Below are 25272 nucleotides of genomic sequence, written 5' to 3' on the forward strand. Positions count from 1 at the left end.
GTTTGCTTTATTTTAGATTGCAACATTCTTCTTACTTAATAAAATTCACCTTGAGAAATATCATTATTTCATTTGATGCTTTGCAATGCAAGGTCATGCATGAACTTTGAAATGCTATAAACTAGAAATGTTGTAAGCTACAGTACATAAATATTAGTCAAGTTTTCTTATTTCATCACATGGTAAGTTTATTTTTTGGTTTGGAAGGCTTTATAAAGTAAAAAAATATTTTTAAAATAGATTTTATTTATTTGAAAGAGAGAGAGAGCACAAGCAGAGGGAGCAGAAGAGGGAGAGGGTGAAGGAGAAGCAGGCTCCTGCTGAGCAGGGAGCCCTATGTGGGGTTTGATCTCAGGACCCTGGGATCATGACCAGAGCCAAAGGCAGACTCTCAACTGACTAGGCCACCCAGGCAACCCTATAAAGTAAAAGAATTATTAAAGTATTTAGAATAGTTTGGTTAAAATGAGGAACGAGCAAGTAGAGGACATTAAATATTATCATGAACCCAAAGGATAGGAACAGAAGTCAAGTTTTTACAGGTTAATAAATAGAAGTAAAGCTTTCAAAGTTGGCAATTTCCCTTTTTAGAGCTAATATCTGACTGAAAGAAATTAAAGTTTTATTTCTGAGAGGAGAATATTTAAAATAAATTTACTATAATATAATTCAGATGTTTCCGGGCAATAAAATACAAAATGACAACAAGAAAGAAGAGAAATAGAAAATTTACTTGGAATAATTATGTTTGAAGCATCTGCTCTGTTCTCAAGAACCGTAATGAAGTTTTCCTACTGAACCTGGATATCAGATTGTCCTCTGATGGTTAAATTTTAAAATCTACGTAGAATGACTCAGAATAAAAATATACCAAAATACCTTAAAACATATGTAAAGCTAGATGTATTCAATAAATGTGAGAGGGTTAATACATATAAGGAAAAAAAGAGAAACAAGTAGAACAAGTAGTACCTAGCTTAAACAGCCCTGAAAGCCTCTTGTTTTTTTGAGTGTTGACAGAGCCCAAGGAAGACCCATTTATGTGAGGAGTGCCCTCACTCAAGATGCCTCTTTGCCCCAGGGACAGATGTCTTTACTGTGTACCTAGACATAAGATATGTGTGTTTCAATTACACCTAAATGTAATAATTTTCATGTATCCTCATTTACTGTCTCTGTAAGGGTTGACATACTTACAGGGAGACAGCTCAAATATAGTCTTATGTTTTAATAACTCAGAGCAAGTTTTAAAGGGTATGTTTCTCCTAAAATATTTGTTACCTATGTTTTCTATAATATATGTTGTACTAAATTTAACTACAGAAAATAAATCTTGTTATATGGCAACACCTTATTTATTCTACCAATTATGAGTTTCTTAAAGCCAATAGCAATTTGCATTCCTTTTCTGCCACAAAACCTGTGCCACAGAGTATAATGCCTTAACACAGAATCAAACATTTAAACAGAAAAACTGACACTAAATGGACTTTTAAAATATATATAAACTCTTCGTTTTAAATAATAATCCCTTATATTCTGATAAAACTTTATAAAATTCAAAAACTAAAAGGATGAATTATTCTTTTAGTAAAATTTTATTTTAAAAAGGTGTCATATTTATAGAAATATATCATGTTTCTCATAGAATAATAGTATGTGCTTATTTTTGAATTTTGGAAAGAATAATTCACATTTTCTTTTTCCAAATATTCAGGGCTTTTTTCTGTGCAAGTATTATTATACAATTGTAATTAAATGCTAAAAACAATTCTCTATCCTATGTTTTTTATTTATTCATATGGCAAACTCTTGCTGTGTTATTTCAGAGTCCTTTTATATATGAAAGTGGTCATAAACCATAATTTACTTTTATATCCCTATTGTAGGATAATTAGTTAATTTCCAGTACATTACATGCACTTCAAATAATACTATGACAATCATCTTTGTCGTAAAGCATTTTTGTATTTAGAATTACTTTTCCAAAACCATTATCTAGGAGTCTAGTTATAAGAACAGATGTTAATACTTGTAAGGTTGTTTTTTTTGTTTGTTTTTTACGATTTTTTGTTTATTTGGGGGGAAGGGCAGAGAGATAGGGAGAGAGAGTTTTAAGCAGACTCTCTGTTGAGCATGGAGCCCAAGGTGGGGCTAGATCTCACAACCCCAATAGATCATGACCTGAGCCAAAATCAAGAGTTGGACTTAACCTACTATACCACCCAGGCACCCCATTTATAAGGTTCTTTTTTTAAGTCCAAATTGTTTTCTAAGAGGTTTACATTAATTTACAAATACAGTGCCAACACTAGGGTGCCTGGGTGGCACAGTTGCTTAAGTGGATGACTCTTGATTTCAGCTCAAATCATGATATTGGGGTTGTGAGATGAAGCTCTACCTTGGGCTCTGTGTTCAACGCAGTCTGCTTATCCCTCTCCCTCCTCCTCTGCCCCTCCCTCTGCTCTCTCTCTAATAAATAAAATATTATTTAAAAACCCCAAAACAAACACAATAAAAACACATAAAAATGCATGTTTCACCACACCTTGCCAATTAGATATTACTTTAAAAAAATCTTTCCTTAGAGGACAGGCAAACACAAAACAACAACAGAAAGGCCAAGTTATTATTACTAAGTGCCAATTATTATTTTGCATTTGGGTTGAATATTTCAATATTTTAAAATGTCTAGTTATGGGACAGCTGGGTTCAGCCCAGGGCGTGATCCTGGAATCCTGGGATTGAGTCCCACATTGGGCTCCCTGTAGGGAACCTGCTTCTCTCTCTACCTATGTCCCTGCCTCTCTCTCTCTCTCTGTGTGTCTCTCATGAATAAACAAATAAAATCTTAAAAAAAAAAGTCTAGTTTAGCTAAGAGCTACATGCCATTTATCTTGACACTGCTATCTCAGCACTTTAAAGTCATTAATTTTCTTTGTATTTTTATAATGGTAAATTAAAAATAAACTCATTATTTGCTTACTCTGTGCTAGGCCTTGTACATACATTGTTTCATTTAATTCAAATAAAAACCCTATAAGAGACTGTTTTATCTCCATTTTGCAAATGTGGAAATTGAGACCTAGTAGGAATTCTCTACAATAGTATGCTCAATGGTCAGTGAAGATACTAATTTTTTGTCTTTCGTGTCCACTATAAACATTTTCTCTAGTCTGGTTTGCCTTTTAATTATTTTTACCCACAGGTGTTTTATGTCTTTATTTTGTCAAATGTGTTAATACTTTCTTTTGTGACTTTTTCCTTATTAATTTTAAATTTACAAAGTTCTTCTCTCTTCAGAGGTTTGATACATACCTAATTATATCCTCCAATTTGTCTGTGTTTTCTCTTTTATTTACTTTAAGGCACATGTCTAAAATAACCTTGGTAGGTGGTATAAGGTAAAAATCTAAATGGGTCTATTTTTACATAAATAGCCAATTGCTCAAATGCAATTTATTGAAAGATCCCTTCTTTACCATTACTTGTAATGCTTCTTTTACTAATATTATTTCCTAATATACAATTTGGAAGAGTTTATTTCTGATCACCATGCTGTTCTCTTCTGACTATTCAGTTTGTGTCAGTATCATCTCTTGAGACTATAAAGAAAATAAAGCATTGATTTCTTTTAAATGTTTCTCTGAAATTCTTTGATCTATGCAGATTTGGTTTTTTGTTTTGTATACATGTTTGTTTCAAATAAAAGAATCAAGACACAAGTTTTCATGAAGAAATCATTTTTGATTTATGATTACATAAAAAAATGTTGCAGAGGTATAAATTAACCATGTTTAGTCATGCATATAATGAATCACCTATATTGGTGGGAATTATATAATTTGGAAACTTTTTAGATACTCTGATATGATCTAGATTTGTGATCAGTATCAGGAGGAATACCTTGCTCTTTGCCACCACATACAAGTCTTTGCCCTGGTAGTCTGATTCCAAAGGAAATATATTATTTTAAATTTTTTTATAGCATGTAGCAGATGTTCCCTGAGATCTATGAAATCCATAACAACATTTGACAAATATTTATTGAGCAATTGCAACAAGTACTCTAGATATAAAGAGAAATGAGTTAATCCTTTCCCTCAAAGGAGCTCCTAATGCACTTGAAGGAAGGAAATAAAAAATTGAACTATAAATCTGGTGTTTTTTCAAGTAATCCTGACACAAGCAGGGCTATGATTATATTCATTTAAAGAAGGGGAAATGAAGATTCAGTGAAGTTAAATGCTGTATAATACTACACAGTCAGTGAGTGGTAGAACAGAAATTTGCATCCAGGATCCCATACAGAAATTTGAGTTCTAGAATCCATGTATTTAATCACCTCTCCATGGTTCCTCAGGTGCAGAACAACATCACATGTTTAAGAAACATAATTACGATTTTTCAGACAGCTAGTGTACTACTTAAGGGCATCTTTTTTTTTTTTTTTTTGAGAACCCATATTTCCATGTTTGATTTTTTTTCCCTCTAAGTAAACCACATGAGTTAATACTAAATGTAGCTATATCAGACCTTGAGAAGATAAATATTTGAAGTGCATTGTTTTGTTGTTGGAAGGAGAACTTAAAATGGTCTCCATCATGGTGCCAAGGACAGCAATTCAGGTTCATAAAGATTTCAAGCCTGAACTAGTGATTGTTAAGTATTTTCAAGTTTCTTAAAGGTACAGTCAGGCCTAATCAAACTAATAAGCTGGAGTATATTTGAATGATTTGATGAGTGATTTTCAGAGCTAGTTTCTGGATGACATGGCACTCAGGGTAGATAGCCTTGGGACATGGGAAGATTAGTAATTAAATCCAGAAAGGTGTTGTCACAGTCTCTGTGAGTGGAGTGTGTGGGAAGAATTTTTTGGTAATTGTTGCAGCCTGGGAGTGATGGCATGCAACTTAGTCTAGATGTCTGTCTGATTTGTACAATTCTATGTATTCCTTCATGTCTTCTTGAATGTAGACTAAAAGAGTATCATGTATCATGATTCTACGATGGTGAAGAAACACCAAAATCCTACTTTAATGGTTTTATGGTTTGTAAGTATTTTTTTCTTCCTACAATTAAGAAAGGGTGGATAAGAAACAAAATCCTGGAGAGTTAATCCCTAGTGGATGCAGATGTCAGCTTGATCAGGGTATCCTTCCTGGAGTCCTTCATCCACAATGCTAGGGCCATGGGAGTGTTTGCAAGAAAGCATAAAGGAATTCTTAATCTATGTGGCAGTGAGAAAATCCTATTCTAAGAACCTCAATCTTAAAATTAATCTTCATGAAAATTTGCCTTATCGGTTCTGATGAAGCAGTTCAGACCAGGATATAAATTAAAAGTTAAACTTTAAAAAATAAAAAACCCTCTTCTTTCTAAATAAGTCTTCTCCATCAATAAGTTTACAGGATTTATGCAGTTATTTCCTTTAAAGGAAGCAAAGCAAGTGTCTGGGAAAATGGGAATAGTTGGGAGAATGAGGAAAAACATAGAATAGGAAGGCATGAATGCATATGTATTAAGATCTTTTTCTCCCTCCACATTTTGACATTCCGTAATTTTCAATAATGAGTTAGTGGAAGACAATGGCTTTACATAAACAGTATTCAGTGAATATTATCACTGTTACCACTGTCCAAACATGGTGTGTAAGAAGGAACACTTCAGCCAAAAGCATAGATCTTTTCTCAAGGTAGATTACAGTTTCTATGATTTCTTAAAAAGAAAGTTAACAAACTATTCTACATTCAATGAAATGAGAACTTGTCTTTCCAGCTGAATTTCTATACTTAAGTGGTTAGTGAATATCTTATCTTTCAGATATCTTAGAGCTTATAGAAGTGCTAAAACAATGTGTTTTAGTCATTCATCTAAGAGATAATACTCAGACACCATACAATTGGTATTTGAAATGTATTGTTTACAGAACATCATTTAGTTACAAAAGGAGCATACATGTCACTTAGTTTCTATTCACAAAATTTACATACTACTTCAAACCCTAAAAATGGAAGATGTCCAAATCTAATGACAAAATATTAAAGAAGTATTAACATTTCCAAGCATAATTAAAACAACATGTATGTAAACCCCAAAATCAAATCTCCAGAGATCCAAGAATTTCAGACGTGGTCTAACCAATTTAAAAAAAAAAAAATACTAGTGTATTATTTTCTTCCAAGTCTCAAGAAATAGGAATCGTTCTTAGAATTACAAATGAACGTAGTCATGTTGTTTCCCAGCAAAGACCTTGTAATACTGTTCTACTAATGTGGAATGAGTATTGAAAAAGAAGAGTACCCAGTATTATATAAGGGCAAAATGAGTGGAAGGAGCAATGTTATTAATTTAGTTATTCCTTCACTCAGCAAATATTTACAAAATGCACATTGTGCTTTATTTGCTGGGAAACAGAAGAACAAAACAGAGATAAACTTGCTTATAGAGCTCACATCTGAAAGGGAAAGACACATTTTGTAATGAGCAAAAATTGTAATCAGAATGTGAGAGAAATATAAAATACCTATGAACTACTATCAAGGCAAACAAATCTAATCAGAAAGTATAGGGAACATTTCCTTGAGGAAGTGATCTTTACACTAAGTCAGAAGAATTTACATGTTAGCTAGGTGATGAAGGGTGTGTGTGTGTGTGTGTGTGTGTGTGTGTGTATGCATGTGTTCATGCAAACACATGTTGGGCAGCTGGGAGGAGGGATAGTGTACAGAAAGACTGTGTCAGGAATCCAGGGAGTAGGAACATAGGGCACAGCAAAGCTCTAAGGAGGTGCCAGAAGGCCAGCATGGCTGGATCCTGAGGGAGCAAAGAGAATTAGCCTGAGTCTAGAGAGATGAGCAAAAGCCAGATCATAGAGGGCCTTCATAATTGAACCTGAGGGCAAAGGGAAACCATTGCAAGTTTTATCTGTTGGTTTAACATGGTCATATATGCATTTTTATAAGTTACTTTGGCTCCTGTGTGGGGAGTGGATTAGAAGAGATCTAAAATAGAATTGGAGAATTTAGTTAGGAAGCTCTGATAGCAACCCAAGTAAGAAAGAATAGTGGTTACAGTGGTTTAGGAAGTTTTTTGTCACCGTTGAAAAGAAGCTGGATTTGGGGGATTGAACAGAGAAAGCAGGGAGAAGGCATTCCAGGGGTGACTCCTGTCCATCCCCAGGTTTGTGACACAAAGTAAATGCTGCATATTGAGATGTGCTCACTAAAAGAGAAACCATTTGGAGATGAGGTAAAAAATTTAGAGCTTGACATGAAATCTGTTGAGCCACCCGGGTGGCAACTTCTATAGAATGAGCTTTAGAATTTGCAGTCTTTAATAATTACAAAGATGATGGGAGAGGGTGAGGAAAACTTGATTACCAAATAGTAAGAAGGTTTGCCTTTGTCATATGCTGAAATTATAATATAGGTAATATAGTTGACTATGGGTGAACACTATTTGATTTTAATGCAGAAATGCATAGTATTCAGTAAAATTAAAGGCACAAAGCTAGAAATGATAGTAGAATATTAATTGCAAACTCAATTGTCAGTTCTCAGAAAAAAGCACTGTAGTATGACTGGTCATTTAGAAGGAACACGATAACTACAAGGTCATGGCATGCATATCACACAACAGAGACAGGACAGTCAAATATTTGGCAGAATTATAGAGTATTTTACTGGGAAGGACCAATGCAAGGGAAACTAAAAGATAAGAATCAGATGTCATCAGTGTCTTATGAAAAGGTCACACATAAATTAAAAGTTTTACAATTTTTTTAATATTATCTCTATATGCAGCATTTACTTTGTGTCACAAACCTGGGGATGGACAGGAGTCATCCCTGGAATGCCTTCTCCTAGCTTTCTCTGTTCAGTCCCCAAATCCAGCTTCTTCTCAACGGTGACAAAAAACTTCCCGAACCATTGTAACCACTATTCTTTCTTACTTGGGTTGCTATCAGAGCTTCCTGATTAAATTCTCCAATTCTATTTTAGATCTCTTCTAATCCACTCCTCACATAGGAGCCAAAGTAACTCCCCTCAATTTGTTAATATTTATGGTATTTTAATAGATCCTCTTATTAACAGTTAAAACAACAAAAATGCAACTTGCAATGAACGTTATTTTTTTTCATCCTTTTCTAAGTATTGAACAATAAAATAAACCTCAGGCCCCAAATTTTAGGTAATTGAACTGCAGACACTATTAAGACAAATAAATAGAATGCACTCTGGAACCAGTAGCCCTTCTCCTGGGTCCTGAAGAATGATAATTAAAACAAGGTAGTCTGACTGATCAAAGGCAAAAAACAAAAATAAAAATGAGAGAAACTTTACTCAAATGTGAGGTAAAACAGCTAGATGATATGAATTCACCTGTCCTCTTAACATGTATCCCATACTAGCCAATCTGAAATCCTCACCATTAGAAGTCCCTCTAAATATTCTAACAGCAGACTCAATATCAGAAAACCTATGTTGTTGGTTTGGCCCTTTTTCTAACTGATTGTGTGGCCTTGGTCAAGTTTCTTAGCGTTTTAGAGACTCAGTGTAATGAAGGAACTGCAATCGATGACTTCTACATTCTCTTCTAAACTGAAATATCTATGAATCTAGAAACACTGGAGCATGAGAAAACTGCAGTAGAAACCATTTTACAGAAATAACTTTAGAAGTGTTAATATTCAAGGATTTCCAAGAGGTCACCTACTCATTCAAACCTTTCCTTAGCTCTAGCCTGTCTTGGCTCAAATGAGGTCACCCTACTTAAAATCGTTAACTTTCCCTAACTAGCAAACCTGGTCTCCTTCCTCTGCTCTGTTTTCCCCCATAGTACTGTCCACATTTTAACCTACTAAGTCACTTATTTTGTTTTATGCTTTTGCCAATCTGCCTACCCACATCCCCCATCATCAAATAAAGGTTCTACATGGGCAGGGAGTTTTGTTTGTTTGGTTCATGGATGCATGCCAGTCTAGAATAGCACATGGCATATAGCAGGTGCTCAAATACTAGTGTTGAATGAATGAATGAATGAATTCCTAAATATAAATTTAAAATGAAGCATTCCTTAACTTGGGTTATAATTGTAAAAGCATATCTAACCAAACATGAATTGGTCTATTAGCACAATGTTCCTTACATATGGAAGTATATTTAAAATAGATTCATCCCGTGAAATAATACACACCTTTAAAAAAAAAGTAAGTGCACATCAGCTCACTGAACTGATTTGACCTTGCTCCCAGGAGAGAGTTCATTTAAGATTAGACAAGTTCCAAGTCAGTGAATCATAAAACAATTAAAGAACTAAAAAGGAAATGACTTTTTTTTTGTGAACTCTGCAAATTCAAAAACTATTTAAAGACATGTTATTATTTTTATGTTAGGAATTCCTCAGTGTTGATGTGTGAGGGCAAAAGGTTTGGCTGTTAAGTAAGACAATGATTAAATAGATACTATATGCCAAGATTGATCTAACCAAGTAAGTATTGAACTTCAAAGGAATTTCCCTTTAGGAATAATCTTTAGGACAAATTTACCAAGCACACAAGAAAATTAGGCTCATTACATGGTAGCAGTATTTCATTTTTCTTTTTTTTTATTTTTTATTTTTATTTTTTTATTTTTATTTTTTTTTATTTATGATAGTCACACAGAGAGAGAGAGAGAGAGGCAGAGACATAGGCAGAGGGAGAAGCAGGCTCCATGCACCGGGAGCCCGACGTGGGATTCGATCCTGGGTCTCCAGGATCGCGCCCTGGGCCAAAGGCAGGCGCTAAACCGCGGCGCCACCCAGGGATCCCAGTATTTCATTTTTCAACTGAAACTTCTCTCAAGTAAGTCCCTCACTAATCTATTAATAATAACAATAATGAAGAGAACAATAGAAGTAAACATGCAGAACTTTCACATCCAGGTACTAAGCGAACTGCTCTTTGCTCACGATCTCATTTTACAATTGAAGAATTTCATTCGCAGTGAGAATAAATAGATTGTTCAATGGCACATGACCAGAATTTAAAACTGTTTAATGGTAAAGCCCATGTTCTTCGCTACAATGCCAGGTTGTCTCGTTTCTAAAATAAATTTATCAGTAAGTAACAGAATTTGCTACTATTGAGGACATTCAAAACATGTTTCTGTAGACTCTGAAAACAAATTTTTAAAAAGCTCACACTACTTTATTTCTTGGTAGGCATTGAAATTGGTTCCTAGCTTCCTTGGGTGTTGACATTGAAAAGGATAGTTGTCATTTTAAATGTAAAAGTTCAGTTTTGTTTGTAAAACAAAACAAAACAAATACAAAACAATTGCCCCATATGCTAAAATTACACTAATAGTTTTTACCCCCAAAAATACACACACACACACACACACGCACACTCCTTGACGGACTTTGTGCTGGTTTATCTATATCATCAGCATCTGGCAGAGTATCTGCCACATAATTAGTATTTGCTGTTTGCTCCCTAATCAACAGCAAACTCCACTGAGGGATGGATAACAAGAACCAGGATCCTGGACCCACTTCCTTATCCTCATCTGTGTGCTATATACTGTATTTCATTTCATTGTTTTTCTATTGTAAAAATAAAATACTTCTAGTTTTTAAAGTTTTCCTTTAAATTCCAGTTAGTGTATAGTGTAATACTAGTTTCAGGTGTACAGTATAATGTTTCAGAACTCCCACACATCACTCGGGGCTCACCATGAGAGTTCTCTTAATCCCCATCACCTATTTCACCCATCTCTGCTCTCTCTTCGGTGATCATCATCTGTTTCCTGGTTTGCTTCCCTTTCTCTCTCTCTCTCTTCCCCTTTGCTCATTTGTTTTAATATAGAAAATTGGAAAAACAGAAAAGTATAAAAGAAAAAACTGATCTAACTTCCACCACTTAAACCCCCCTGCCCCACAAAAAAGCATTCTTCACATTTTCATATATTTCTTTCTAGGATTATAGCAGTTGATTTGCTTTAATTTAATAGTTAATATCATGCTGTTGCAATTTTCCCCTATCCTTTTCCTTGAATATTAACATATGTATTTTTGAATGTTATTGCAATCACTTTGGGAGCATATTTAATATTATACTTTCTTTAAGTGAACATATAATAATTTATTCAACCACACATGTTGTTATGTACTCAGGTCACTTCTCATTTTACACTGTTATGAAATAAAGCAGTGATGAACATCCTTCTGCTTGTTTTTTTTTTCAGTACTTTGGGCTATTTCTTTAGGACGAGTTTTCTAAAACTGAATTAAGTCAGACACATTTAAGGTCTATATTGTCATATTATTTCCTTACTCATTTTTATAGTTGTCACTCCCTACCTATTTTACTTCACTTCTGTGAACACTTGGTAGTCATATTTTTTTTCAAAAAGTCTTTGCTGTTTTAATTTGCATTTTTTATAGTTAGTGTGAACATTTCACTCCATCGCTTTTTTTTCACCAGTGTGCTGATACCTTTTGGGTGCAAATTGCCTTTTTTGTGTCTTTTGCCTGGTTCCATTTCAGCCTTTGAATTGTCTTATCAATTTATATGAGCTCTTATTATATTAAGAATGTAAACTACTAGTAAAAAGCTTTTGGTTTACAAAGCCTCAAAAAAAGCAGTTCTTAATTCAGTTAGGAAATGAATTACACAGAAAAGCAGTCAGATAAATTACTTTATGCTTAAGTAAAGGAATTGCTTTACACTTAAGAACAACAACATTAAGGAGGGCATGTGATATGATGAGCACTGGGTGTTATACGCAACTGATGAATTACTGAACACTACATATGAAACTAATGATGTACTATATGCTGACTAATTGAATTTAAATTAAAAAGGTATTTAAAAATATTAACTCATTGTGATATTTACAATGAATAACTATTTGGTTAGTTGTTGCCATTAATGTGAATTTCTTCAAGATAATTTTTATATTCTTTTTAGTTTTATTTAAAACAACTACTTAAAATTATTTCCACATTGTTATTTTTTTTTTTAATGCTCATCACTGGCCCCTCTCTTCTAGTCATGACACTTTTGCTTTCAAGTTTTTCATTTTTATTATTGTCTTGGTAGCTCATGGGTCATCTTTGTTAGGGTATCTGAGTAAAAATCCTATTTACTCAATACCAAACACTTTTTAAGTCTTACTGGATTTACTTCTTACGTACACCTGAGTGGATTCTCTTATTGTTTCCATTTTCAGGAAGGAGAAGTCAAGGTTTTGAGAGGCTGAGTATCAGTCCAAAGCCACTCAGCTGATAAATGATAAGATTAAAATTCACACCTCCTGAGCCCAGCTTCATTCTTACCTTTTCCTTCATCATACTCTTTTGTCCTCTCTTCCATTGATTCTGTAATTCATTAAACAACAACAACAACTCTTCTTGTGCTTTTATGGTAAATTTATTTTAAGAGAAAACAATGACTTACTCAGAGAGATGGTTTTCTAATGCAGTTTTAAAGCTGGTAGAGACTATAGAACTTTCAAAGGACCTTAATGATAACTTGGGCAGTTAGCCTGCTGATCTAAATCCTCAAAAACTGTCTCTGACATCAGACTAGCAACCCTTAATACTTACAACATTTATTGAATCTTTATTTTGTGTAAGTTGCTATATTGTTAAAATATTTTAAAAGTTCTAATCATAAATGACATTAATAAATATCGAATAAGAGCTACAAATAATGAGCAGCAGGATTAGGGAGGGGTAGAAATCACTTCTGGCTGGTGTAGACAGAAGGCTTCATAGAGGAGTAAAATTCAGGCTTCTATTTGCCATCGACTGACACATGACTAAATTATTTAATTTTACATCAATTTATTATCACCTGATCACCATTTTAATGTTGCAACTTTGGCTAAATGATATTACCAGAAATAACCACTGGGGATAAACACTTTGGAGATAAACAGAATCTGTTAAGTGTCTAGTGTTTCACTTTTTGTTGTTGTTTTAAAAGGGGCGGGGAGGGACACATTTTTTTAAAAGATTTATTTATTTATTTATTTATTTATTTATTTATTTATTTATTTATTCATGAAAGACAGAGAGAGAGGCAGAGACATAGGCAGAGGGAGAAGCAGGCTCCTCGCAGGGAGCCTGATGTAAGACTCCATCCCAGGACTCCAGGATCACCACCTGAGCCAAAGGCACTGAGCCACCTAGGCATGGGCAAGGGGCGAGGGGGTGGGGGGATCGTAAACAGCTTAGTACAGAGCCTGAGTCAAGGCTCTATCTCAGGACCCTGAGATCATGACTTGAGCTGAAATCAAGAGTCAGACGCCTAACTGGCTGAACCACCTAGGCACCCTTGTTTTTGTTTTTTTAAGTGCACGCGTGCATAGAAGCTATCTGAGGTAATCCAACGTGAGTTGACATACAGGCATTTAATGTCCCTGCCATTAAGACAATCCCATATCCTTCATACATAAAAGGCAATTACACCTAAATGGGTGGAGAATACTGTCACGCTTTATTGTTATTGCCATAACTGAGTCATTTGTCTTGATCTTTGAACTAGAAATTTCAGATATATTCTTCCTCTGACTCAGATCAATTAAGTTCATTGACATGAACTTGTATTTCTTCTTTCACAATATTGAACTTTCGGTTCAGACTCAGATTGGTGACATAGAGGAGCCAGGGGAAATAGGAGACATGAATTGTAAGAGAGATCAGGGAAAGAAACATGATTTACAACAAAAGAGGGAAGGGAAGAAACTTCTAAAGAATTAAGAATTCCTGTCTTAGGAGAAGAAGGGAAAGTAGGTGAAAACATAATAGATAAATTTTAAGAGGGGCTTGAAAAAATAATAAAGAGTTGAAGGAGCTGGAATATGAATATTTATCTGAAAATACAACCAAAGAGCCTGCACTTCCTTTAAAGTATATTTTTAGTGAATGCTTGTTGATTGATAGAAACACATATAATGGATTTTCTATTCATGGCAAAATTCAAAATGGATTTGAACATTCCACATTTAAGAAAGATAAACATTTATTTACAACACATTTGCAGAAATCTAAAAGGAAAGAATTATAATTAAGATTTTTTTGTGCATTGTTTAACAGGCTGTGAGATAAAGAGAACTAAATGAGATAAAGAGTAGCTAAAATACTGGTAGGGCCTTCCACATCTAATATCAAATATTTCAATGCACCAGGAGAAACTCAGCATTTACGGAACTTACATGTCAAGTACTCTTCACTTGAGTTGTTTGGTAGATCCTCACATACTAGTTTTGCTTGAGGTAGGGTAGAAAGGTATGTTTCTGAAGAGATTCATGCTATTTTGGGTTCGTGTTATTTTGGATGGAAAAAAAAACTGTTTCCGGGAAAATAAGGCAACTAGCCTGATGATAGTTTTTACGGAATCCCCACTATTAGAAAAGCATTATACTGACTCCTATTCAAACAAACAAGTAAGACACACAATCCCAGCCCATCTGGGCCAGCAGAATGTCTACAAATAAAATAATCTACAATTTCCCTGAAGGCAGAATATAATATTTACATCATCCAACACTACAGTTTAGCACAATGTTTGGCATAAGCCAGGCACCCGGTAGATGTTTGTGGAATAAATATTGACTGAACTGGAGCCCAGATCTATGAAGAAACATTCCAATAAGTGTAATTGTTTTCAGATAATTAGAAAATAATTATAAATTTTAAGAAGCATATGAATTAGGAGCAATGTTCTATCTTAGAATCAAAAGCTTTTATATAATTTTACACTTAGTCTACACATTCCTGAGTCAAGCTGCTCATTCTTTTTTTTTTTTTTCATTCATTTAACACATTTTTCATGAGCATTTACCATGATGAGCCAGACACTGTTTCTAGGTGCTTTAAGCAAAATAGGGTGACATTTGAGTAAACCTGAAAAAATGAGGAAATGAGTCATGCTGTATAGCTGCCTTAAGGGAAGTGAGTTTCTGGCAGAGGCAATGGTAAGTGCAAATGCCCCAAGGTGAGAGCATGCCTGGATGTTCAAAGAACAGAGGCTGATAAGGGGCCCCTGTGTGGCCCAGTCCGTTAGCAACTGCCTTTAGCTCAGGTCCTGGTCCCAGTGTCCTGGGATTGAGCGTCTTGAGTCTGGCTCCCTGCTCGGTGTGCAGTCTGCTTCTTCGTCTCCCTCTGCCCCACCCCCTGCTTGCAGTCTTCCTCTCTGTCTTAAATAAATAAATACATACATAAATAAAATCTTTGGGGGAAAAAAAGAATAGAGGTTGATGAGAGACACCTGACTGACTCAATCAGCTAAGCCTCCCACTCTTGGTTTCAGCTCAGAGGTTGTGATCTCAGGGTTGTGGGATCAGCCCCCAAAGTGAGGTGGGGGGAATCTGCACTCAGTGCTCAGTGTGGCTTCCCCTCTTCCTATCTCTCTCTCTTTCTGCCCCTCCCTGCACTGATGCACTCTCTATCTCTCCCTTTCTCTAAAATAAATAAATAAATCTTAACAAACAAACAACAGAGGCTGATAAGACTGGAACAGAATGAGGGAAGAATAATAGGAGATGAGATTAGACATGAGAGGGGGCCAGATCATGTAGGGACTTATAGGCCATGGGAAGGATTTTGGATTTTACTCTGAGTAAGAGGCGAAACCATGGAATAGTGACAGAATTTGACTTGACTTAGTCTTAACAACAGAGCTGGGAGGAGAGGGTGGAGAGAGACTTTTTGGAATAAAGGTAGAAGTAGAGAGACCAGTTTTGAAGTTACTTCAGTATTTAACATTCGTGGTGACAGATGCTGGGGGGAGTGGCAATGCAGGTATGCAATGGTATTCACACCTGTCTTTCCTTTCTCTGTTACCCTACCAAAAGTAGTAGAGAACACATAAATGCAGCTACATACGTGAGTGCTGAAGTGTGCCACCGAAGCGCAAAAATCGATTGAGAAGGGATCTAATTATTAATTCATAGCAATTGCTGAGTGTTGGGGGCTGTTTCAGGCACTATACAAGCCTTTTAAATACACAAATCATCTAATCATTCAATTACACCATACAATACCATGATTATCTCCTCTTTACCAAGACATAGACAGAAAAGTTAAGGAACCCATTCAAACTTGTGCAGCAAAAACAGCAGAAATGCTATTGAACCTGTTTTTCTGACTCTAAATCCCAAATTATTTAGTGGAGTCAGATACCAAAGATAGAAATTGTTGAAAATCAATTTACAGATTTACATGTGGAAAGAGTCCTATTTAGAGTGAAGAAAAAGAGGGATTCCCTGGGTGGCGCAGCGGTTTGGCGCCTGCCTTTGGCCCAGGGCGCGATCCTGGAGACCCGGGATCGAATCCCACATCGGGCTCCCGGTGCATGGAGCCTGCTTCTCCCTCTGCCTATGTCTCTGCCTCTCTCTCTCTCTCTCTCTCTGTGTGTGACTATCATAAATAAATAAAGAAAAAAAAAGTGAAGAAAAAGAGCCAATCATCTGAGGCTGAAATGGAATAAACATGTATATATGTATTGGGGGTAAGGGAGAGAATAGAAAGAGGTGAGGTAGGTGAAGACGGTCACAGAGAGGTGATGTGTTGCAGTCCTTCAAAGTTGGGTGGAAACCCTTAAGATATGATACAGTTGCTGATAGGGAACCATTGCAGGCTTTCTAAGACAGTGTCATAGACGAAAATGTTTCATTGGACGCAAAAAAAAGCAGTGCAGTAGAATGTACTATAGCAATGCGCTGTAGTATAGACTAGTGGTTAAGAGTGTAATTAGAAGGGCTGAACTGCTTTCAGGTCCTGGGTCTGCTGCTTACCAATTAGGTGACTTTGGGCAAATGATATAAACCTATTTATTCCCTGTAAAACGGGAGCAATTAATAACAGTCCCTACTTTATAGGATTCTTGTGAGGATTACATGAGTGAATCTCTTTCAAGTGCTTGGGCAGTTCTTGGTACCTGGCCAGTACTTAGGAAATGTTAGTATTATGAATCCCACAGGTGTGTGCAGGAACACAAATGTTGAGGGATGGGAGAGCAGAGACAAGTTGGTTAAAGGACTGCATGCCGGTGGAGGACAGGAAGGTACAGAATTATGGGGAAGCACACTTCTAAAAGGAAAAGTAGCTGCCTGTATGAAGGTGTATAAGTGAAGACTTGGGTTTCACTGGAAATGAATGAAGCTCTGGGAGGAACTGCCAAGTTCAGCTGTTAGATATTACCAGGAGTAGTGGGCAGTAATGCCTGACAGGTGTCAAAATCTTTAAAGAAGTCAAGACTGTGGGGGACACCTGGGTGGCTCAGAGGTTGAGCATCTGCCTTCAGCTCAGGTCGTGATCTCAGGGTTCTAGGATTGAGTCCCGCATCAGACTTCCCGCAGGGAGCCCACTTCTCCCTCTGCTTGTGTCTCTCATGAATAAATAAATAAAATCTTAAAAAAAAAAAGTCAAGACTGTGGCTTAGAAGTAGCTAGAACAGGCTGTTGTTTTAAGTCCACCATATCTTATATCCAAATTTTTAGACAGATAGATGAATGGAATATTATTCAGCCATCAAAAAGAATGAAATCTTGCCATTTGCAGTGATGTGGATGGAATATATTATGCTAAGTGAAATAAGTCAGAGAAAGACAAATATCATATGGTTTCACTCGTATGTGGGATTTAAGAAAGATGACAGAGAACACAGGGGAAGGGAAGGAAAAATAAAGATAAAAATAAAGCAGAGAGGGAGGCAAACCATAAGAGTCTCTTTACTATAGGAAACAGGCTTGCTGGAGGGGTGGTGGGTAGGGAACGGACTAAGTGGGTGATGGACATTAAGGAGGGCACACATTGGGATGAGCACTGGGTGTTATATGCAACTGTGAATCACTAAATTCTACTCTTGAAGCTGATAATGCACTATATGTTAACTAAATTTAATTTAAATAAAATTTTTTTAAAAATTAAAAATTACAAAAAATTAAAAAACCCCACCTCTTTGGGCTATTCTAGTTCTTAAACAACATATGCCCTTGATAGAGATTTTCACTCGAAGCTCAAGCCTGTAGACATAGTATTACCATAATATTATACTTGAAAAAAAAAAACCTGCATTGTTTTAGGGAGGATTTAAGGCCATTTTTATGGATACATAAAATGTAACAAGATCACATAAACCAAAGGTGGGACAAAGTAAAACAACAGTGGAAACAGCAGAGTCATGAATCAGATTAAAAATGGATGTGGCAAAGATGAAAGCTGTATACATTTGCCCCAGGTGGACCACAGGATTGATTATAGGCTTTTAACCAGTGAACCAATGCTGTTCACATGCATATCCAATTACAACAGAGAAAAAATTAGTGCCCTGTTAGAAAATCTAATTTACAGTTTGTAAAGAAACTTGATGGTATGGCTATGAAAAAAAATCAAGGCAGAGGATTTTTGGTAAAAGGTGAAGGATTTATGCAGACTAAAAAGAAACCAGAGTATAGAATAGAATATTTGGAGTAAAAGATGGAAAGAAAATTAGGGTTTTGAAGAATGACTTTCTCAAAGAAAGTAGAGAAAGTGCACTATGCACTTTAAAAGGTTTTTCTCCTTTTGAACTTTTGCAGCTAGTTGAGGGGCACATGCATATGTGAATGAAGACTAAAGATGACAAAAACATTTATTTCCCCTAGATTTATAAGAAGAAAAGCTCTGATATGAGTTAACACTGCCTTATGAATTTTTATTGTGAAGATTGCACTTTTCATCAACATGAAAAAAACAGTGGACAAGAAAAAAATAGTAAATAGTAGTAGTAAATATGAAATTAAATTACAACTAAAGTAATATGCTAAAATACACGATACTTTTTTTAATTATCAGAACTAAAACATAGGAGTTGAGAAAGGCCTTGGGGAAAACATGGGCATTGATCTGATGGCTAAACTGTAAAGATCACATTCTTCTAAATATTATTTTTACTCTGAAATGTCTGTTTCGATTTACATACTTAAAAATATTTCTCTTTCATTAATTTTCAAAAAAAGATGAACAGCTACACCTCAGAAACTGCCAAACACACTGAAGACTTGCAGAACATTTTCACCTGGCTTTTTTTACAGGTGCTGCTAGAAAGGAAAGTTTAACTCGTGTTAACTACAGAATGGGTGAGGTCGGAGGTTGTTTTATCAACTGTATTAGATGCAATGGCAAAGAAAATTTCCCTTATCTACTCAAGACCCATGGAAACAATTGGGTATATATATATATTTTTTTTTCCCCCCAAACTCTAAAGAAATGTTTATTAATACCCAGGGATATGACCGTTTATAACAGATGACTGATCCCTTAGGATATATATTTAGTAACACCATGAGCAGAGGCCAGACTTTTGCATTAACTTCAGTAACACAAGCTTCTTTAAGCCAAACACATCACATACCACTATAATTGCTGTTTGACTTACTTTGCATGAAATTCTATGTGTAGGGGTTTTATTAACACATTCGCACTGAAGTGGGAGGCAGGGAAGCAATAGATTTTCCTTAGATCGCTCATGAAATTGTTGTGGTGGTGACATAGTATAAAGGACGCATCCACTAGAAAAGCAGGATAAGCCTCCAAAGTCACCAGACAAGCTGGCCCCGCTTAGATGTGTGTATATACATATACATATATATGTATATACACACACATAAATATATATACACACATATATATTATGTGCATATATGTATATATATACACATCTGTATATTTCCACGGATATGGAGCTTTATGTGGACATGCAGAGACATGACTCTATGAAATGTTAAGAGTCCCCAGTGATTCAGCCGTTATGCGTTTCTCTCCTGGCTCTTCTAAGGAGCAACAGCAAGGAGGACATTCCTCCTGGAACTCCAACCTGTTTCGTAACTCGCCTTGCAATCAGCATTCGGGCGAGCGGGCCGGACAGGCGGAACCCCGAGGCCGATTGGCTGGCGCAGGAGCACCAGGGTGTGGACGGCGCGCCCCCGCCTCACTCCCCGGGACGCAGGAAACCCGGGCGCCTGCGAGCAGCGGCTCCTCCTGGCTCCAAGGAGCCCAGGCCGTTGTTCGTGCCCTCCGGGTCTTTAAAGTCTGACTCTCATCTTCCCAAATTCCCTTCTCGGTGGAGGTTGCGAAGGAAAGCCCGAGGTAGGGCGCGCGATGCTGAGGGCTCGATGGGGACAAGTTCGCAGGAAGGGTCGGGTCCCCAGTCTCCCGCGCTTGGTCCCCGGGGGAGAAGGGCTTCGGAGAGGAGGGAGGGGGCGAGTCTTCTCGGCAAGTCCTCCGGGGCAGTGGGGTGAGAACTAGAGTCCCCCGGGGGGCTCGTGGAGCGCCCAGCTCGGTTTCCAGCGCTCGCCGCGCGCGTTGAGCTTTGCTGTCCGGAGCGCGGGGAGCCGCGCGGCAGGTGCCCGAGCAGGTGCCCGAGCAGGTGCCCGGGGCAAGCATCAGCGCCCGAGAGGAGCCGGGGCCAGAGCCGCAGAGGCGGCGGGCGAAGTCCGGGATGCCCAGCCGCCCTCCGGCTGGCCGTGTGGACTGTCACTTCCGCCCCCCGCGGGTCACCCATCTCATCGATGGCCTCTGTTTTATCCTCAGGTGACGATGGATCCTGAAGGAGGCCGTAAGGGGAGTGCAGAGAAGAACTTCTGGAAAACGGGCAAAAAAAGGTAGCCAGTTTCTTTCACTTTCATACCTTACATGGCTTGCGAAATTGGGGAGATGGATTTCTAGTCTCCAGCTCTGAAATAAATGAAGACATGACATTTTTAACCTCGAATGCAAGCGGTTCTTCTGCAGAGGTTCACTGGCTGAGTTGAGGACAGCGTTTACATCTTCCCACGGCCTGGCCTTCGTGCTGCTTCCTCAGCCTTCCTGCCCCCTGCGCACCCCGTGCTCACATCCTTTTCTGTGGTTTATGAGCTTTCTGCTTTATAAGCGATGTTGATCGCCCACGTACCCGAACATGTGCTGCTTGTGCTCTGCTCCGTGGTCTGGTCTCTAGCTTCTGGCCACATAAACATTGCGTGTCTGTGGCATTGGCAGATGGGACAGAAGGCCAAAACCACATTTAAGTGTTAATGTTGGTTTTTTTTTTTAAAGGCCAATAAAAACTGACCCTTGTAGAAGAAATTCTCAAGGAGAAGACGGCAGTACCAAAGAAGCTACTAGCATTGTGTGAAATTATTGGTAATGGAACCACACAGGGAATTTTTAAGTACATTTTAATCATGGTACAGTGTCTATACGGGGAATTTTAAACTTTGCTCAATAGGTTCATTGTTAGTTGCACATTGTAATAAAAATTGTAAGATAAGTTAGTAAATATATTAATATTAGAAACCATGTTTTTCACTATAAAAGAAAAATGCAGATATAGACATCACGTGGGTTTTTAAAAATAATGTTAAATTTTAACTGACTTCAATAGGACCTCATGATTTTTAAAATAGTTTACTTTCTCTCTACCGAAGGGGACAGTAGTAATGAGTACACTTATTGCCAGATCTTGGTTTATGAATACCATTCCTCACTAAATGGAATCTGTACTCCATGGAGAAATGGCTAATTACAACTATGGATATTGGGGATGGGGCGGGGGAGATACAAAATGAGCCTGGACCATCCTGTTGTTCAAAGAGAATTGTCAAAAAGAACACAGGAGCTGACTTCACTATGCTTGATTGTGGAATACTGTATACAGTATAGTCCCTGAATCTTTAATAAAATTCTGAAACGAAGAAGAAAACTGAAGAGGTGGGAGAGGTAGTGAGAATAAAGGAATATTCTTCACAGAAAAATGCCAGTTATCATATTGGAATCTGCATTGTTATAATTGATTCAGGCAAGGATTATTATGGATCTCAAACCACTCAGGCAAAAGTTCTAAGAATTATCCCAAATTTTTACTAATTGGAAAAAAGAAAGTGGGAATTTTCAGTGGAGAGATTTTTGCAGTTAACAATCATAACCAAGTGATGAGACCTGGCACCACTCATGGTGGAGTCTTGTGTTTGTGATATGACACCACCTGGGAAGTATGTTTGCAAAAACATTTAGTCGGAATCCCATCAAGCTTCTAGACTAATGCTGTCCAATAGAGATATAATGTGAACCACATTTGTAATTGTTAATTTTCTAGTAGCAACCTTAAAAAAAAAAGTGAGAAGAAACCAGTGAAATTAATTTTGAAAGTATATCGTAAAGAACCCAGTATATCTAAAATATTATTTCTATATGTGATCAGAATTGTTAATGACACAGTTTACGTTCTCATTTTTATGCTAAGTCCTCAAATCTGCTCTGTATTTTATACTTCCTGCACATCTCAGCTTGAACTTATTTTGAAACTGACATTGATCCAAGATGCGGAATTTTCTACAAGATATCTTGTTACTACAAAAAGTCAGTGTGGGTGGAGGGGGCAGAAAAACTTCTGGATTTAGAAGAGACTTAAGAGACAAAACCATCTGATATAATGTGTGAACCTTGATTACATCTGAGTTCAAAATCAAAAAAGGAAAAATCTGTAGAAAATGTTCTTGGGAAATTTGAATGTAGATTGGATATTAGTTGATATAAAAATTGCTTTTAATTTTCTGAAATGTGAAAATGGTAGGAAAATACTTGAACTGCCATGATGTTTGCAACTGACTTTCAAATGCCTCAGCAAAATATTAACAATGATAATGTATACTTACTTCTATAGATAAAGAGCATATGGTAAAAATGTTAACAGTTATTGAATCTAGGTGAATTTTGTGTGGGTAGGCATTATAAGTATTTCAATTTTTCTATTTGAAAGTTTTCATAATGAAAATTTTCATATACACAAAAAGAAAAAAAGACTTCATGGAGTGGAAGGAAGATATTGCTCTTTATTTTTACACTTTTTTTGGATACCTTAAGGAGCTACATCCTTAATACATGAACACTTAGCGATATTGGAGTAAAAAGTACTGAGGGTATGTGGAAATAAATAGTGAAGAAGTATGTTGCAGTCCACACATACCTTCATTTTATTATTGGTTTTTATGCATACAGCTTTTTTTTTTTTAAACAAAAATTGTTTTTTTGGCAAGTAATTTTTTTTTGGCAAGTAATTCTTATTAAACTGTGCTCATCATCACTGATTTTAATCTGTTCTTAGTACAACTATAGATTTCTTTCCTAGTCTTATTGAGAAATAATTGACAACACTATATAAGTTTAAGGTACTCAGCATAATGGTGTGACCTACATATATTGTGAAATTATTATCATATTATGTTTAGCTAACATCTATCATCTTATACACATGCAATAAAAAAAAGCAAATTTTTTTTCTGCTTGTGATGAGAACTCAGGATGTACTCTAAACACATTTCATATGTATCATACAGCACTGTTAACTGTATGCATCATGTATGTTACACCCCTGGCACTGACTCCCTTATCTTTGTACCTTTGGATCAAGTTCCTCCAGTCTCCACCTCCCTCTCAGCCTGTGATAAGCACAAACCTCATCTCCTTTTCTGAGTTTTTTTTTTTTTTTTTTTTAACAACTAAAAGTTCAAAACTGGAATTATAAAGAAACATGTGGCTTTGCTAATATCTATAATGCTTGGATGATAGTATCATGTGGGATATATGTATTTCTAGAGGTCTGATAAGCGACTTGACTTTTGTAAATCCTGTGTTTCAAGCCGATAGGGATAAATTAATGATCTAGTAGGGATGAAAGATCAGTATAGAAATGCATTTCTGTATAATGCAATATCTCAGAAGTCTGAGGTTGCACTGAATAAATAGCTTAGTGTTCAGGGGATAGACTTTTCCATTTAAACTTGGCTTTGTTCCAGCTGTGTGACCTTGGACAAGTTCGTGAACTCTCTTCACCTGCAGTTTTCTCAGCTCTGACAGAAGGACAAAAATGTGCCTGCCTTGCAGAGATTGAGATAAGATTAAATAAGGTTGTGTATGGGAAGTGTTTACGTAGGCGCATTTGGAACGTTATAAGTCTTCCAGAGTAGGAGCAGTTTTAGAGAATGAAAAAATAAATAAAAGGCTTCGAGCTAAAATTCAATTATATGTGATTGTGTTTTCCCTCTAATCCTGGTTCCAGAAATACTGAAACCAGGCTTTACTGGGAATAGGGTGGGGCTATCTCTGAAGTTATGTTTGTGTATTTTGTGTGTTTTCATGTCCATCTAACATTATTTTAAAGCCAAAAATTGGATAAGCTGTGGATTTTTTTTTAGAAGTCTCTTCAATTCTTTGACCTTGCGCAGCGTAAAAAACAAAGATAAATTTACTTTTGAACTTGAAAATCTGTATAAAAATGATGTGATTCTTACTTGGAATAGTCTTACATTTGTACATATGAAAATAAAGATGCCGAGTCTGCTTTTGGTCTGTTTGCTTTCATGCTGTAGATGGCAGTTACACAGAGTGGAAAACAGCTTATAGTTAGAGTCATTTGAATCTGGGCTCAAAATAATAATTAGCTGCCTTCTTCCTGAGGACAGCTTTATGACGGTTTACAGACCATCTTTTTTGATCATAGCTTTTCAAGATTGAATTTATTGCTGTAATGGTACATTTAGGGCTCCAGACATCCTTTCAGAATTAGATTGGATTATAGAGAATGATTTAATTACTTTTCTTCTGAGGTTAGTTTATGCTCAGCATCTGATTGCCGTTACTCTCCATTTGTAGAGAGAATGATTAAGAATAATACATAGGTAATACATAGAATATCAACTGCTAGAATTGCTTAGATGATAATTAAGAGAATTGACTCTGGAGAACATGAATGATTTTCTAATTACAGGTCTTCCTTAGCTTACGATGGGGTTATTTCCCCATAACTCCATCGTGAATTAAAAATATCATAAGTTGAAAATGCCTTTAATACACGTAGCCTACTGAACATCATAGTTTAACATAGACTACCTTAAACATGCTCAGAACATTTACATTAGCCTGTAGTTGGGCAAAATCATCTAACGCAAAGCCTATTTTATAATAAAGTATTGAATATCTCATGTAATTTATTGAATACCCTACTGAAAAATAGAATGGTTGTATGGGTACAGAATGGTTTTAAGTGTATGGGTTGTTTACTCTTGTGATTGCATGGCTGACTGGGAGCTATAGATTACTGCTGCTGCCCAGCATCACTAGAGAGTACTGTACTGCATGTTGCTAGCCCAGGGAAGACCTCCAAATTCCATACTGGAAGCACGGTTGCTATTGAATGAATAACACTTTATTACCATCCTGAAGACAGACCATTATAAATCGGGGACCGACTGTAGAATA

The 25272-nt window shown here is 36.5% G+C and overlaps 1 protein-coding gene across 3 annotated transcripts in view; it reads left to right on the top strand.

Annotated features, from left to right (window-relative positions):
- The window catches only part of ABCB1 (ATP binding cassette subfamily B member 1), a 206545-nt gene that overhangs the window by 89455 nt on the left and 91818 nt on the right, over window positions 1-25272 (top strand). For 2 of the 3 annotated variants that reach the window (XM_077857099.1, XM_077857101.1), the window contains exons 1-2: window positions 19949-20124; window positions 20569-20639. In XM_077857099.1, the coding sequence (XP_077713225.1) occupies window positions 20575-20639 (65 nt within the window). In that variant the 5' untranslated portion in view covers window positions 19949-20124; window positions 20569-20574. Of the gene's footprint in view, window positions 1-19948; window positions 20125-20568; window positions 20640-25272 lie in introns of those variants that run through there. The other variant, XM_077857100.1, reaches the window with a different exon arrangement.

This window comes from Canis aureus, chromosome 18 (genome assembly GCF_053574225.1).
Source record: "Canis aureus isolate CA01 chromosome 18, VMU_Caureus_v.1.0, whole genome shotgun sequence".
NCBI classification, from domain to species: domain Eukaryota; kingdom Metazoa; phylum Chordata; class Mammalia; order Carnivora; family Canidae; genus Canis; species Canis aureus.